At 36.6% G+C, this 13,222-nt stretch overlaps 1 protein-coding gene across 1 annotated transcript in view; it reads right to left on the minus strand.

Moving 5' to 3' along the window:
- The window catches only part of Cpap1-b (cuticular protein analogous to peritrophins 1-B), a 46,730-nt gene that overhangs the window by 870 nt on the left and 32,638 nt on the right, over nucleotides 1–13,222 (minus strand). The window contains exons 2-3 of the mRNA XM_074177422.1: nucleotides 8,601–8,777; nucleotides 4,194–4,428 (exon numbers count right to left, since the gene is read on the minus strand). Of these exons, the coding sequence (XP_074033523.1) occupies nucleotides 4,194–4,428; nucleotides 8,601–8,777 (412 nt within the window). The remainder of the gene's footprint in view (nucleotides 1–4,193; nucleotides 4,429–8,600; nucleotides 8,778–13,222) is intronic.

The following is a 13,222-nucleotide window of genomic DNA, read 5'->3' on the forward strand; positions in this document are numbered from 1 at the left end:
TATTTTCTAATAGAAAATGACTCACTATGGGACTAGGAGAATGTAATATTGAAATGTTTCAGCAATTCTTTGATCTCAGAGAACATTATGAACTGATGAAAGAACAATATCAAGTTACGTATATCAACAAAACTCATCCAGATTTTCACTTTCAATTATACAACCATCACAAGGAGAAACTTTATCTTTTCTGAAGAATTCATACAGAGGACGAGGACCTGGTAGATAGAACAAACTTACCTATAGCAGTAATCATGGACTTACTAGTATGCTGTGTACGGAACTGCTATTTCCAACTGAAGGACGAATTCATCAAGATGAGGGACTGCCAATGGAATCGCCACGTCTACCAGTTATAGCCAACATATATATATGGAATGATTTGAAACTCTGGAAATTGAAGAAGCCCACAAGAAGTCCCGAGTCTAGTTAAGATACGTTGACGTCACATTCATAGTATGGAACCATGGGAATACAGAACTAGAAGAACATCAACAGCATAAAACCTTCCATCACCTTGACAATGAAGAAGGAAGTCCCCAGCGAATTATGATTCTTAGACGTATTGGTTAAGAGGACTGATACTAAGTGGAAAATATCTGTATACCAAAACCCCACTCACACGAGACTGTATCTGAATCACGAATCCAAGCACCATCACAATCTACCAAAAGAGGAATCATCAAGACTGTAGCGGATTGTGCTTTTGGGTTCTGTAGTATAGAAAAAGATCTTGAACAGGAACCAGGAATCATCAAAAAATATCTTCATCGGAATGGTTACTCCAAAGTGATGTTGGAACATATTTTAGCTGGAAGGCAGCAAGAGTCTCACAAGAAAGAGACGCCGCCACCATCAGTGCTTGCCCTTCCCTACGTCAGAGGTAGATAATAACATTATCCTGAGATGGATTGAAGGACACGACAGGGATGAAGGTAATCGCATTGTCGACTCTTTAGCCAAGGAAGAGGCTGGACTAAGAATTTTAGGACCCAGTGGCACCCACGGCCTGATGACTTCGACAATTGCGGAACTAGTCAAATGTTACACCCAGGCTCAATCCCTAAAGAGACGGGATGAAATTAAAGGATGCAATCTCGCCAGGATCACCCTGGGCGACCCTGGAAAGCTGGTACCGAAGAAATATCTGGCGATGACCAGCAAAAATCTACGCTTAACAGTAGGGTTTCTGACTGGCCACTGTCAACTAAGGAAAGACCTTCATAATATGGGGCTAGTGGACACACCTCTATGCAGGATGTGTGAACAGGAAGATGGAACTGTCAGGCATGTCCTATGCGAGTGCCTGGAGTTATCGTCAATAAGAGAGTGTGTGTTCGGCGAGTCTTGGTCTACACCTGCCGATATAATAATAATAATAATAATAAATCATCTTTATTGGTGAAGGTACAAAATAGGCGCAGTTCAGCCAAAGGCTACTCTTACACTTAACCTAAAATGTACAATTCTAATCAACTCAAATGATAAATAGAGAGAAAAACACGATGAAAAAAACGCATCACATAATAATAATTTATATCATAGGTATCTAGATGACATATTGTGACAAGGTAAGTAAAGATTGAAGGTAAATTCAGGACACGGCACTCAAGTTCCTGTTGGTATTCAGGAAGTGCTTTTCAGAAAGTGTTTTTTCAGAATGATTCTTAACTCTCCTTTCGAAAGTTGCATACGATTGTATAACAGTGAGTTGTAGAATTTGATGGAGAGATAAGTGAACGACCTCTGAAACAGTGACGTCTTATGACGAGGACATGCAGTTTATTTTTTGATCTTACATCCAATGAATGTAGCATAGACCTAGGAATCAGTTTATTGTAAAGTAATGTGGGAATTTTGTAACTCAATACTTTCTACACACAATTGCAAAGATTATAATTATTACGATTGATCATTGTCAGCCAATTTAATTCTTTGATTTTATTCGAGACATGATCGAATTTTCTTAAAGAGTAAACGAGTCTACAACAGAAGTTCTGTACTTTCTGTTTCCGATTTAAATCAAATTTACTTAAAAGATTGCTGTACACAATGTCACCATAGTTGAACCGTGATAAGACCAAAGACTCAGTGAGAAGTTTCCTGATTGGTCGACTGAAAAAATATCTATTTGAATGAATCAGTTTGAGAGTCCCAAACGATTTTTTAAGCAAATCATTCAAATGCAAATCAAATTTTAGGTCGGAATCAAAAATAATAATATTTCAATAATTCATTATATAAAGGAGATATCTTCCAGTGGCCTGTCTACCTTCCTGGAAAGGACAGGATGGACGATGACCTAGGAGGACAACTCCTTGGGAGGATGTACAATGGATCACATGTGGCCTAAGTGCTGTGGGCCTACACTCACCCTCCCTACTCTACAGATACAGAGATACAGAAGAAGAATTAGATCCAAGTGCAACATCAGAATCTGCTTCAGATTCGGAAACACCATCCGTAGCAGTTTCACAAAAACAAGCAATCAAACGCAGACTGCGATTCCAAGAATTACATTCACCGAGCACATGAGAAACACATAGAGAGGAGAAACCAGCAAATCGGGAATAACAGAGCATGTTTGGACTCATCAACATAACATCAAGTGGTCCCAAGTCCCAGGAACACTGGTTCAAGAGGAAATTTAAAGAAGCTGCATATATGTTGTCCACCGACGCATTCAGCCAAACTAGCGTAGAGATACACAACATATGGAAACCGCTAAACCGGTGAAGTGGAGAGCGGGAAGAAGAGCTGGTGAAAGCATTCAAAATAACCTGTGAATGGTCATCTCTCGGAGGAATAGTCCAGTCATCACCCGAAGACTATTGTGGATACCAGCAATTGTAACGTCGTCAAATAACTTGGTTTGAAATCTTTTTCAAATTTTTCAGCTATTTTGATTTCATTTGTTCTTTCAGATATTTAAAATCAGATTAAGATCATATTAGTCAATGGAAGTTCGAACTAGTGAAATTCATCATGAAACATTGTCAGTCACTTTCAAACAACATGAATGAGTCTGACTGTTTTTTCTCTAGGAAATAAAAATTATGTTATTGATAATAACAAGACTTTTTTGGGTAGAATATTTTTTAAAAATTCACAGCAAAGAAACGGTGAATCGAATACTCCAATATGAATTCAATATCAGAGTTGATGTTTGTTATATACCTGTTATCTTTTTAGAACGCTAAAAATAGCTTGTTGAAAACTATTTACAAAACTGAACCACAAAATGATGTAAATGATTATCAAGCAGTTTGTTATCGCACCATCGTCCAAAGCCTACTTGATCAGAATGTGCGTTTCAAAGTCTACATGAAAAAACCCTGCTCTATATTTCAAAGATTACTCTAACAAAACATCAAGTGTGCTTCATTTTTAGGAAGGTAATTTTGAGTTCTATTGAAATATGAAGGAATATATAGGGTGTCTCATCAAAAAAATACTTTTCCATCAATAACTATTGATATCTCTCTCATTTTTTCACGTTTTTCTACGTAGACGTAGACGATTCGGGATGCAAACTCCTATAAAGATGCATCTTTTTGGAGACTACCTCGAATTGATATAGCTCCTCTTGGGTCCATTCCACTACTCAATATGAGTAGAGTGTCAAATTGGAACGGTAAGCCTGTAAGCATAATCGAAGCAGTGATTTTGTTCCGATGACCAAATCTGTCGGAGTTTGTTCTGATACTTGCCGCGGAGTTCTTCACTTCTGTTACCTCTTGTGAGGTTATACCTCACAGGAGGTAACACATTATTTTGAAGTGAATATTACTGTAGTTATTTCTAACACTTAGACACGTGTTTAATCTTCCCCGTAAAGATGATTACTTGGTGATCGTGTCGAGGTGTTAAAAATAACGGTTTGGTGTAAGTTAAACTATTTAACAGTTCAATCTTCTTCTTGAATATGAATACTTGGTGAATGAAACACATGTCGAAGTGTTAAAAATAACGGTTCGGTGTTAGGACTAAACTCCAGAGATATTCATTACTACACCAAAGGTTCCAAACAGAGCATCACAACTACATTATTTTGAAGTGTTGAAATGATAATTATGATAAAGATTGGTGTTTGTATTAATTTACTGTGGTAACCACAGTGGGTATTTTAACAAAATAATGATGAACATTTAAATTGATTTGGAAAAAAACTTGTAGTATAGATATATACTTACTTTTCGCTCAACTCACACCTGACGTTGAACCACCAATCACAGACAAATACCAGTTGGCTAAACTGAGTACCATTGGGGCAGAGAAACGTCGTCTGCCTTCCATCGATATCACAATAGTGCCAACTTTGGCACCGGGTTTCCATATCTGCATAGAATCCAGGATAAGGTTGATCATCGCAATAGAAATTGGTGTATGGCACAGTTCCGAGTACTGGATAGTCAGATCCTGGTCTGCCTGGAAATAAATGTATTTAATACCAGTTTCAGTTTGACTGGGGTTTCTAAGTAACAAAAAAGATCCAATTGGGCTCCAAAAATGATCAAAACTTGCTTGGTGAACAACTGTCTAGCCACAACGACCGATAATTTTCATTCGACAGCTTTGAAAGCCACTTTCATATACAATTTTTCAGAAATTTTGCACAATTCGTTGGTATTTTGATTGGTATTGTAGAAATGTGCACTGAGAGTCTTCATCTTTCTGTAAAGTCGAGGCACTGTCTGAATTTTCTCTTCCTGACTGCTCGCACGCTTCATTATCAAGCGTTGGGTAACCCAAAAAACAAGAAGTTGAAAAACAAAGTCTGGAACTCAGGACACAGTAGAATAATATAACCAGTAGGTTCTCTCACCACGTAATCCACCTGAGTTGCCGGGGAACTTCACCCGCTCTTAGGATGAGAGGTTTTGTTATTGATTGATTAGAAAATGGGAGATGTAAAAAAATATTATATGAGCGCACGCCTATGGTAAAAGATCGAAATGGGTTCCGCACTTCGTTTTTGAGGTCACCGAGAACTTTGTGAATTTATGAATGAAAGTAGTGAGAGTGGACTTACTGGTTGATTTTTACTGTGCTCAGGAAACAATCTGTAAGGATTGCGATAAAAAGTATGTTGGTCAAACTAAGCGAAGTATAATAGCTCACTACAAGGAACATATTCTAGATATTCGTTTCCATGGACCAAAGTAGTCTGCTGTTGCTCAACATGCCATAGAGAATGGTTACAGATTAAGCAACAATTACTTGAAATTGTTGGGACTGGTACATAGCAACAAGTTTTTGGATGATTTTGAAAGTTTACAAATCGAAAAAATGAAGTTCAGGTATCAGTCACGTAGTAAATAATAGGGCAATAAAAACTAGAAGTAATTAATTAATTGAGCATTATGCAAAGTAATTCGTGTAGATGCATATAAAAACATCAACATAGTTCCTAAAAAAGAGCAATTTTGTTCTGTTGGGAGAAAAGTTTTTCCAAAAGATTCATTTCACACCAGATGTTCCAAATTCCGCATATCAAAAAAGTATCTCAAGTGGTTTCGGGTTTCATCATTCTGAATATTTTACGATGATAATGAATGTTGAAAAATTTACCAAAAATCAATTGAAATATTTTCACGTCGGGTATTTCCACACCTGTGGTTGTTTAGGTTTTTGATTTTCTCAAATATTTAGATTGATTATATTAGACAAAAACATTGAGTTATACGTTCCAAATATTACATATAATTGTAAAAAGTACGTATTTATATCGGCATTGAATTTATCCGATTGGTTTTTAAATGTCACGATGAGAAACTGCTGTGATTTGAGTAATAAATCAACAGAAAGTTGTATCACAAGAACCCAATATAACCGGTCTATTATTGATCTAACTGGATATTCTTCAAGCTATAAAAATATAAAAATCAAGAATATACCATACCCAGTTTCAATCTCCATCAGAAAAATCTAAAGCAATTTTTAAACTGTATTTCTCAATTATACCAATGAAGGACAATCATAAAGTCACAATGATCATTGAATTGCAGTTTATATCCGATGTTGAAAATCCTTGCTCTAGTTTGAAACAGCCGCAAGGCCTGCAAATGATATTACTCCATACATATTAAGCATGAAATGCTTTGAGAAAATAAGTATTTTGAATTGGAATTTCCAAACATCTCGAGCTATCCCGGACGAATATCTGTCGGATATTGGTCAATGTCCAGCGTGGCATTAGCCGGAGAAGCAGTTGTTTTCCGGTAGGCATTCACCCGTTAAGGTACTTTGGGAGAGATGAATGTTCCAAGATTTTATTTGGAAATACTTATTTTCATATGTGTGTAATAAGTACGTTGAAATATTCAAGTGACGTATTTTTGAGACAATTTTGAGAAAAAAGTCTTTTTAACCGTTTTTTCGAAAATGCTTCGTTTCGAAGATGCGAGGTGTCGAAGTTGAATTTTCTGTTAGTTTTTTTTTAAATAACTTTTGAAAAAAACAAGTTATTTTCTCGAAATTTGGTACTCGAATTGTTTTTGATTCGTAATAATTTTCATGTCACATCTAGAGGGCGCTGCGTACGCTGTCATTATTTATTTCAAATCGCTCTAACTTGTTTGACAGTGAACTTTTGGTACTGTTCATGAAAAAATCTGATTTCTACACCTTTTTTGGGTAAAAAAGGTACACTTTCCCAACAACGCTGTAGGTGATCGTTTTCGAGATATTTCAATTTTCTATATCGATGCATATTAATTACTTAGTGAAGTTGCTATGTACATTACATATTCTAAGTATGTGGTTGGACCTCGTCAAAATAAACAACTTCTATAAAATGTTTATTATGACGTCTTGGTATAAGACGAAACGGACTGGTTGAAGTTTGACGATAGTCATGTCACGAAGTGTTCTGGCGATGTACTGAATTTATTGGAGCATTTGGAGACACCCTACATTTTGTTTTACGAAAGAGAGGACATTGGCAGATCAAGATCTTCAGATGACGTCATGCTGAAGGTTTTTCCGGGTTTTCCTGCAGCTGAAAAAACAAATGCGCCACTGGAATCAATAAAATCGCCCCGGAGCGCCAATTAATTTTTATTGTTGTTTTATAATTTTATGATTTGTATTTTGGAACTATTAAGAAACAGAGTCACATTTAAAGTTATCGAAAAATCATACGAATCATTGAAATTTTTTAAAGCGTAGTTGGTTTTTGTCATAAGTGTTTTGCAATTTTAGTTATTTGTATCTCGAAAACGAATGATTTTTCGATAAACATTTTATAACAGAAAGTTGTTCATTTTGATGAGATCCACCACATTTTGTGATATTTCAGGCTAGATTCAACTACCTGAAAAGACTGGAAATCATCCTAAATTCTTTTACTAATGAAAGTAGGCAAAAAGAAGTGAAAACTGATAAAATAAATGATTATCACACATTGATTTTTTGTAATGACTGAATGTGATTATCTGGTAATGAAAGAATTGGCAAAATATCTCACTTTGATGGTTCATTAGATATTGTGAATTCTTGAATTAATTAATTTACAGAAGGTTAAGTTTTGAACATCTCTTTTAAAAATGAAGAGTATTGAATTCATGATTAATCTCATGTTGCTCTGTAATGAGGTGAGTAGCATTCGATGAATTTTTTTTTTCATTATTGAAACTATTTCTATGTTCTTTCACGCGTACTTAAAATGTTCTTCCAGTTTGACCCATGTGAAACTTCGAACACGAACCACACGATAGTTTATAACCTGCAGATCTGTCTATTATCAAACTCTTATCTTTGTTATCTTCAATATGCATTCTTGGTTTTATATGCTATATTCACACCTTCATTTTTCAATAAATTAGAAATCTTTATTTTTCTCTGTGACCTGAAAAACAATTGTGATCACATAAAAATATATCATACTTTTGACTTGATTAATTTTTGAAGTCGATGCTTTCTTTTGAATAACCTTTCATTTCCAATAGCGATCAATTGAAAAGAAATGAATGTTGCCTTTGCTTTTGCCAGGCCTTTGGCCTGCAATTGAATTTCCATAATGAAATATTAGATTCATTCAAAATGTACCTATTTTTTCAATAAAATATCATTTCCTATCAAGTTTCATCCAATTTCTCCTCTCTATCATCAAGTCTTGTAAGGTAAATTTGAATCATTTCCCACTATTCGATTGACCAAGTTTTTTCAAGCTTCTACAAGTTTATACTACGCAGTAACTTTTCGGGGGGAACTTTTCAATTTGCTGCAACAGATTCTCTATTGATTCAACTTTGTTCAAGACCTACAACGTCGGTTAAATTGGATAAGTTTCCTATTTTGGAAATCTAGATTATTTTATTTTCAGATCAAGAATATTAGTGGTTGTTTTCGAAATATTCTCCAAACACAAGATTTGTCAAATTTCGCTTTTTGGCTCTACTGCCTCCATTTCGAATGACATAAAAAAGAAAAAGGAACTTTTAATACTGTTTCATATTTGTTATCATCATCTGATATAAACCGATATTCAATGCGACGTTTTGTTCAAAAAATTTCATCATCAACTTCTTTTTTTTATATGTACCTCTAGTCATTGAAGAAACATATTTCGTCTTTCAAAATTCTGAATATCATCTTACCTGGTATTGACTTTCCCAACTCCAGATATTCGACCACTGAAGGGCTTAAAAATCCAGGGGGAACATTACTTGAATCCAAGTCATTGTTTCTTTCATCAAAATCAGATTCGACGTCATTTTCTGGTTCTGGGGGAGGCGCCCTTGGTCTTTTTACCCTTGATTTCTGTTCAAATCCATCTGAAAAATTGAAACAAAATAGAAATGGGTTTTCTAAGAATGGAAAGATTCATAATTTCTTTCGATATCAAGAAAGAATCAGTAATACAAGAAGCCACGATACGACAATTTAGAACGAATGTACACGCTTATACAAAATGAAAATAAAATCAGAAGAGTGTCGTATACGCTCGTGTTCGCTCGACTGTGTTGACTCATGAGAGACACTGTATTTCAACGATGTACGCCTAGTTCGCGTAATTTGCCTCACGTTGATTGTATACTCGTCTCAAAGATTCTGCGCAAACGTGTCCACAATCAACGTGATGAAAATTATGCAGACGTTGTTGTATTTACGCCCGTCTCATAGACTTGGCACAAAGAGTCACACAATCAACGCGCTGCAAATCATTCGGACGTTGTTGAAATACATTGTCTCTCATGAGCCAACTCAAAAGAACGTCGTATACGCTCGTATTCGCTCGACTGTGTTGGCTCATGAGAGACAATGTACTTCAACAACGTACGCCTAGTTCGCATAATTTGCCTCACGTTGATTGTAACTCGTCTCATAGACCCGCTACAAAAGTGTTTACAATCAACGCGCTGAAAATTATGCGGGCGTTGTTGTATTGTATTGATTGTACGCCCGTCTCATAAGCCAGGCACAGACAGTTGCACAATCAACGCGCTTCAAATAATTCGGACGTTGTTGAAATATAAATATTGTTTCTCATGAGCCAATTCAGAAGAGTGTCATATCTGCTCGTATTCGCTCGACTGTGTTGGCTCATGAGAGACACTGTATTTCAACGATGTACGCCTAGTTCGCGTAATTTGCCTCACGTTGATTGTATACTCGTCTCAAAGATTATACGCAAACGTGTTCAAAATCAACGTGATAAAAATAATGCGGACGTTGTTGTATTTACGCCCATCTCATAGGCTTGGCACAAAAAATCGCACAATCAACGCGCTGCAAATCATTCGGACGTTGTTGAAATACATTGTCTCTCATGAGCCAATTCAGAAGGGCGTCGTATAAGCTCGTATTCGCTCGACTGTGTTGGCTCATGAGAGACAATGTATTTCAACAACGTACGCCTAGTTCGTATAATTTTCCTGACGTTGATTTCACATCCATCTCATAGACCCGGTACAAACGTGTTCACAATCAACGCGCTGAAAATTATGCGGGCGTTGCTGTATTGTATTGATTGTACGCCCGTCTCATAAGCCAGGCACAGACAGTTGCACAATCAATGCGCTTCAAATCATTCGGGCTTTATTGAAATACATTGTCTCTCATGAGCAATTCAGAATGTATTTCAACAACGTCAGCCGAGTTCGCATAATTTACCTCACGTTAATTGTACACCCGTCTCATATACTCGGTGCAAACGTGTACACAATTATCGCGCTGAAAATTATGGGGGCGTTGTTGTATTGTATTGATTATACGCCCGTCTCATATGCCTTAGCACAGACAGTTGCACAATCAATGCGCTTCAAATCATTCGGGCTTTATTGAAATACATTGTCTCTCATGAGCAATTCAGAATGTATTTCAATGTATTTCAACAACGTCAGCCGAGTTCGCATAATTTGCCTCACGTTAATAGTACACCCGTCTCATATACTCGGTGCAAACGTGTACACAATTAACGCGCTGAAAATTATGGGGGCGTTGTTGTATTGTATTGATTGTACGCCCGTCTCATATGCTTTAGCACAGACAGTTGCACAATCAATGCGCTTCAAATCATTCGGGCTTTATTGAAAAACATTATCTCTCATGAGCAATTCAGAATGTATTTCAATGTATTTCAACAACGTCAGCCGAGGTCGCATAATTTGCCTCACGTTAATTGTACACCCGTCTCATACACTCTCATGGGCGTATAATGCCCATCTTAAAAGCAGGTGCAGCCAATACTCAAGCGCCGCATACACTCGCCTGACAGGCGTACCATACGCCGGTACAACACCCGTCTCGATGCATAATTTGCAGCGCGTTGAATTGTACGTCCGTTTGCATTGGTTGTTAGTAAACCAAACAATAGGAAGTTTCACCAACGATAATGATGTACGGAGAAAGTAACTTCAGATAAGAGCTCTCCGAAACAAATTGTGAACACAATTGGAATGAAAGTTCAAATTTGCATGATCATAAAATAATGGAGGTCGACATTATTCACGTTGTTTTCACATGGAAGTAAACAGCAATGGTTTGCAAAGCTAAAAAGAATAGATGAACTCAACTACGATGACACGTTTTTTATGACTGTGTGAGATACTCTGTGAATTTAATGTTGTTGAATGTTCAAACTAGATTATTTCCTTCAATAACAGTTCACGTACACAAACAAATATGAGAAGACATTACTCTCTTTTCGAATGAAGTAAAAAAAAATTGCCAACGAGTAAAATTGGTTTTGTTTCACAAATTTCAAACATTTCCTTTCAAATTTACAGATATTGTATATATTCTTCAACTCCCATGTGATGTGGTTATATACAGCTTGTCGAATGTAGGAAGAGCTTTCTGAATTCCGTTTTGGTCCCGGCCACTAAATGTACGTTCGTTAAAAGACTATGAGAGCGAGAGAAAGAGAGAGAGAGAAAGAGAGAGAGGTTTGACAAGCTGTACTTTCATAGTGGAAATTTAGGGACCGTTTCTTCACATGAGACAACAAAAATCTAGGAACGGGTCATTCATTGGACTGCCTTAACATGTATCGATTAATCTGCTCACAAAGCTAGAAGCAATCTCAATTTTTCTCTACGTGTAATGAGCAACGGAGGTTGTAAATGTTGAATATAGTCAGAATTACGATTTTCTCAAGTGATTTCTACATGATTTCAACATGTTTCTCAAAATTATCTTCTGCTGAACTGAAACACTATCAGTCTAATTTTCCCAGCAGAGGCATAAGAAAAATATATGATGTGTGTGATATGTGATGTCTTCTACATTGATACTTATTGGTCTACTAGAGAGCATCTTGAATATTCATTCTTCTGCTACCAGAGGTACATTCCTGAAGTGTGGTTGCTGGGTAATTGTTGGAAAGGTTGTTTTATCAAACGCTCCCTTGGTATCTATCAATATACCCGAAGTGAATTCTTTCTTGTCCGATGATCTTTCGATGCTGCCAACCACGTGGTGAAGGGCCGAATCAGTAGACCTTCACGGAGTATATGCATGCTGATTTGGATGAAGTGGGTTGTGAACTAGTACTCCATCTCCTATGTACCGCTCACATAGCCTCTCCATAATTTTTAAAAAGAACGATGTTAGACTAATTGGTAAGAAGGCTTTTGGTAAGGTGTAGTTCATCCTATCTGGTTTGGGTATAATTACTACTCGTACTTCTCTTACTGGAAATATACCTCAGAGCTGGAGAGGCTCCTGAATATTCCAATCAGGTGCGGCATAAGAATATCCAATCACCATAAATTTTCTTTTGGCGTTATTCAAAATTATCCAATTTTTTTGCTGAAATTCATCATTTGCTCAATATTAGATTGTCCATTTGATAAAATCTTGTATAGATTTTCACCTGAGACGATAACACTAACATCATCGGCGAAGAGGGTTAGTTTTTTGTCATTGCTCCCATGATTGTGTTTATGAGTGACATCTGTCCTTCTTATTTCCAACTTGATGTTTCATATTTTCACTACAAATGGGTATGGAAGGCTATCCTTGATATTTATACATATGCCATCGCGGATTTTTTGTGCACCTATATATTAACGTGTGTTAAAATCTGTTTGTGTTTTTTTCGTTAACCAGCTGTCACCTGCTTACGAACGACAACACCTGAAAGTCGAAACTTGTTCGAGCAGAGGATTAGCGGGATCTCATCTTTCTACGTGAGATCAGACAGACAAAAAGACGCGGCAATTTACATTGATTGGTGTATTCTATGTTTGTGATGAATTTGCTAGTGTGCGGCTGGACTTAATCAACATTCGGGAGATAAAAACGTCGTATGGTAGGTAGATACATCATTTTGTCAACAAAACCATGAACGAATCAGTTTTGCAATATTCATCGACCGTATAATAATAGTCTCTCACCTTGCAGTATCTGCTGAATTTGAATGAAAAGTGTCAGGGTCGAAAGATATGGTTACCGCGAGGCGTGCATTTCCAACGAATTTGTGGAACTAATTGGAACATGATTCTCCTAATGAGATAACGTTGCTATTTTGAAGGTATTTTGATTCATTTCCTCGGTACCCTTCATCGTTGCACGTTTTCTTTCTATTTCAGCCAAATCTAAAGAGAAATGAACTTTAAACGTAACGGTATTTCAGCCAAGTTGATCGCCCGACATTCATATTGGTAATTAGTTCATCACATGTTTATTCAATGGTTTGGGAAAATTCATTTCATAATGTTTTTTCAATTATTCACTTTTTCTGAAAAATGTTTTCATAGTTCTTTCACATCATCTG

This window comes from Leptinotarsa decemlineata, unplaced genomic scaffold (assembly GCF_025532065.1).
Source record: "Leptinotarsa decemlineata unplaced genomic scaffold, Ldec_3_MD MMD2_tig00002974_RagTag_RagTag, whole genome shotgun sequence".
Classification (NCBI taxonomy): Eukaryota; Metazoa; Arthropoda; class Insecta; order Coleoptera; family Chrysomelidae; genus Leptinotarsa; species Leptinotarsa decemlineata.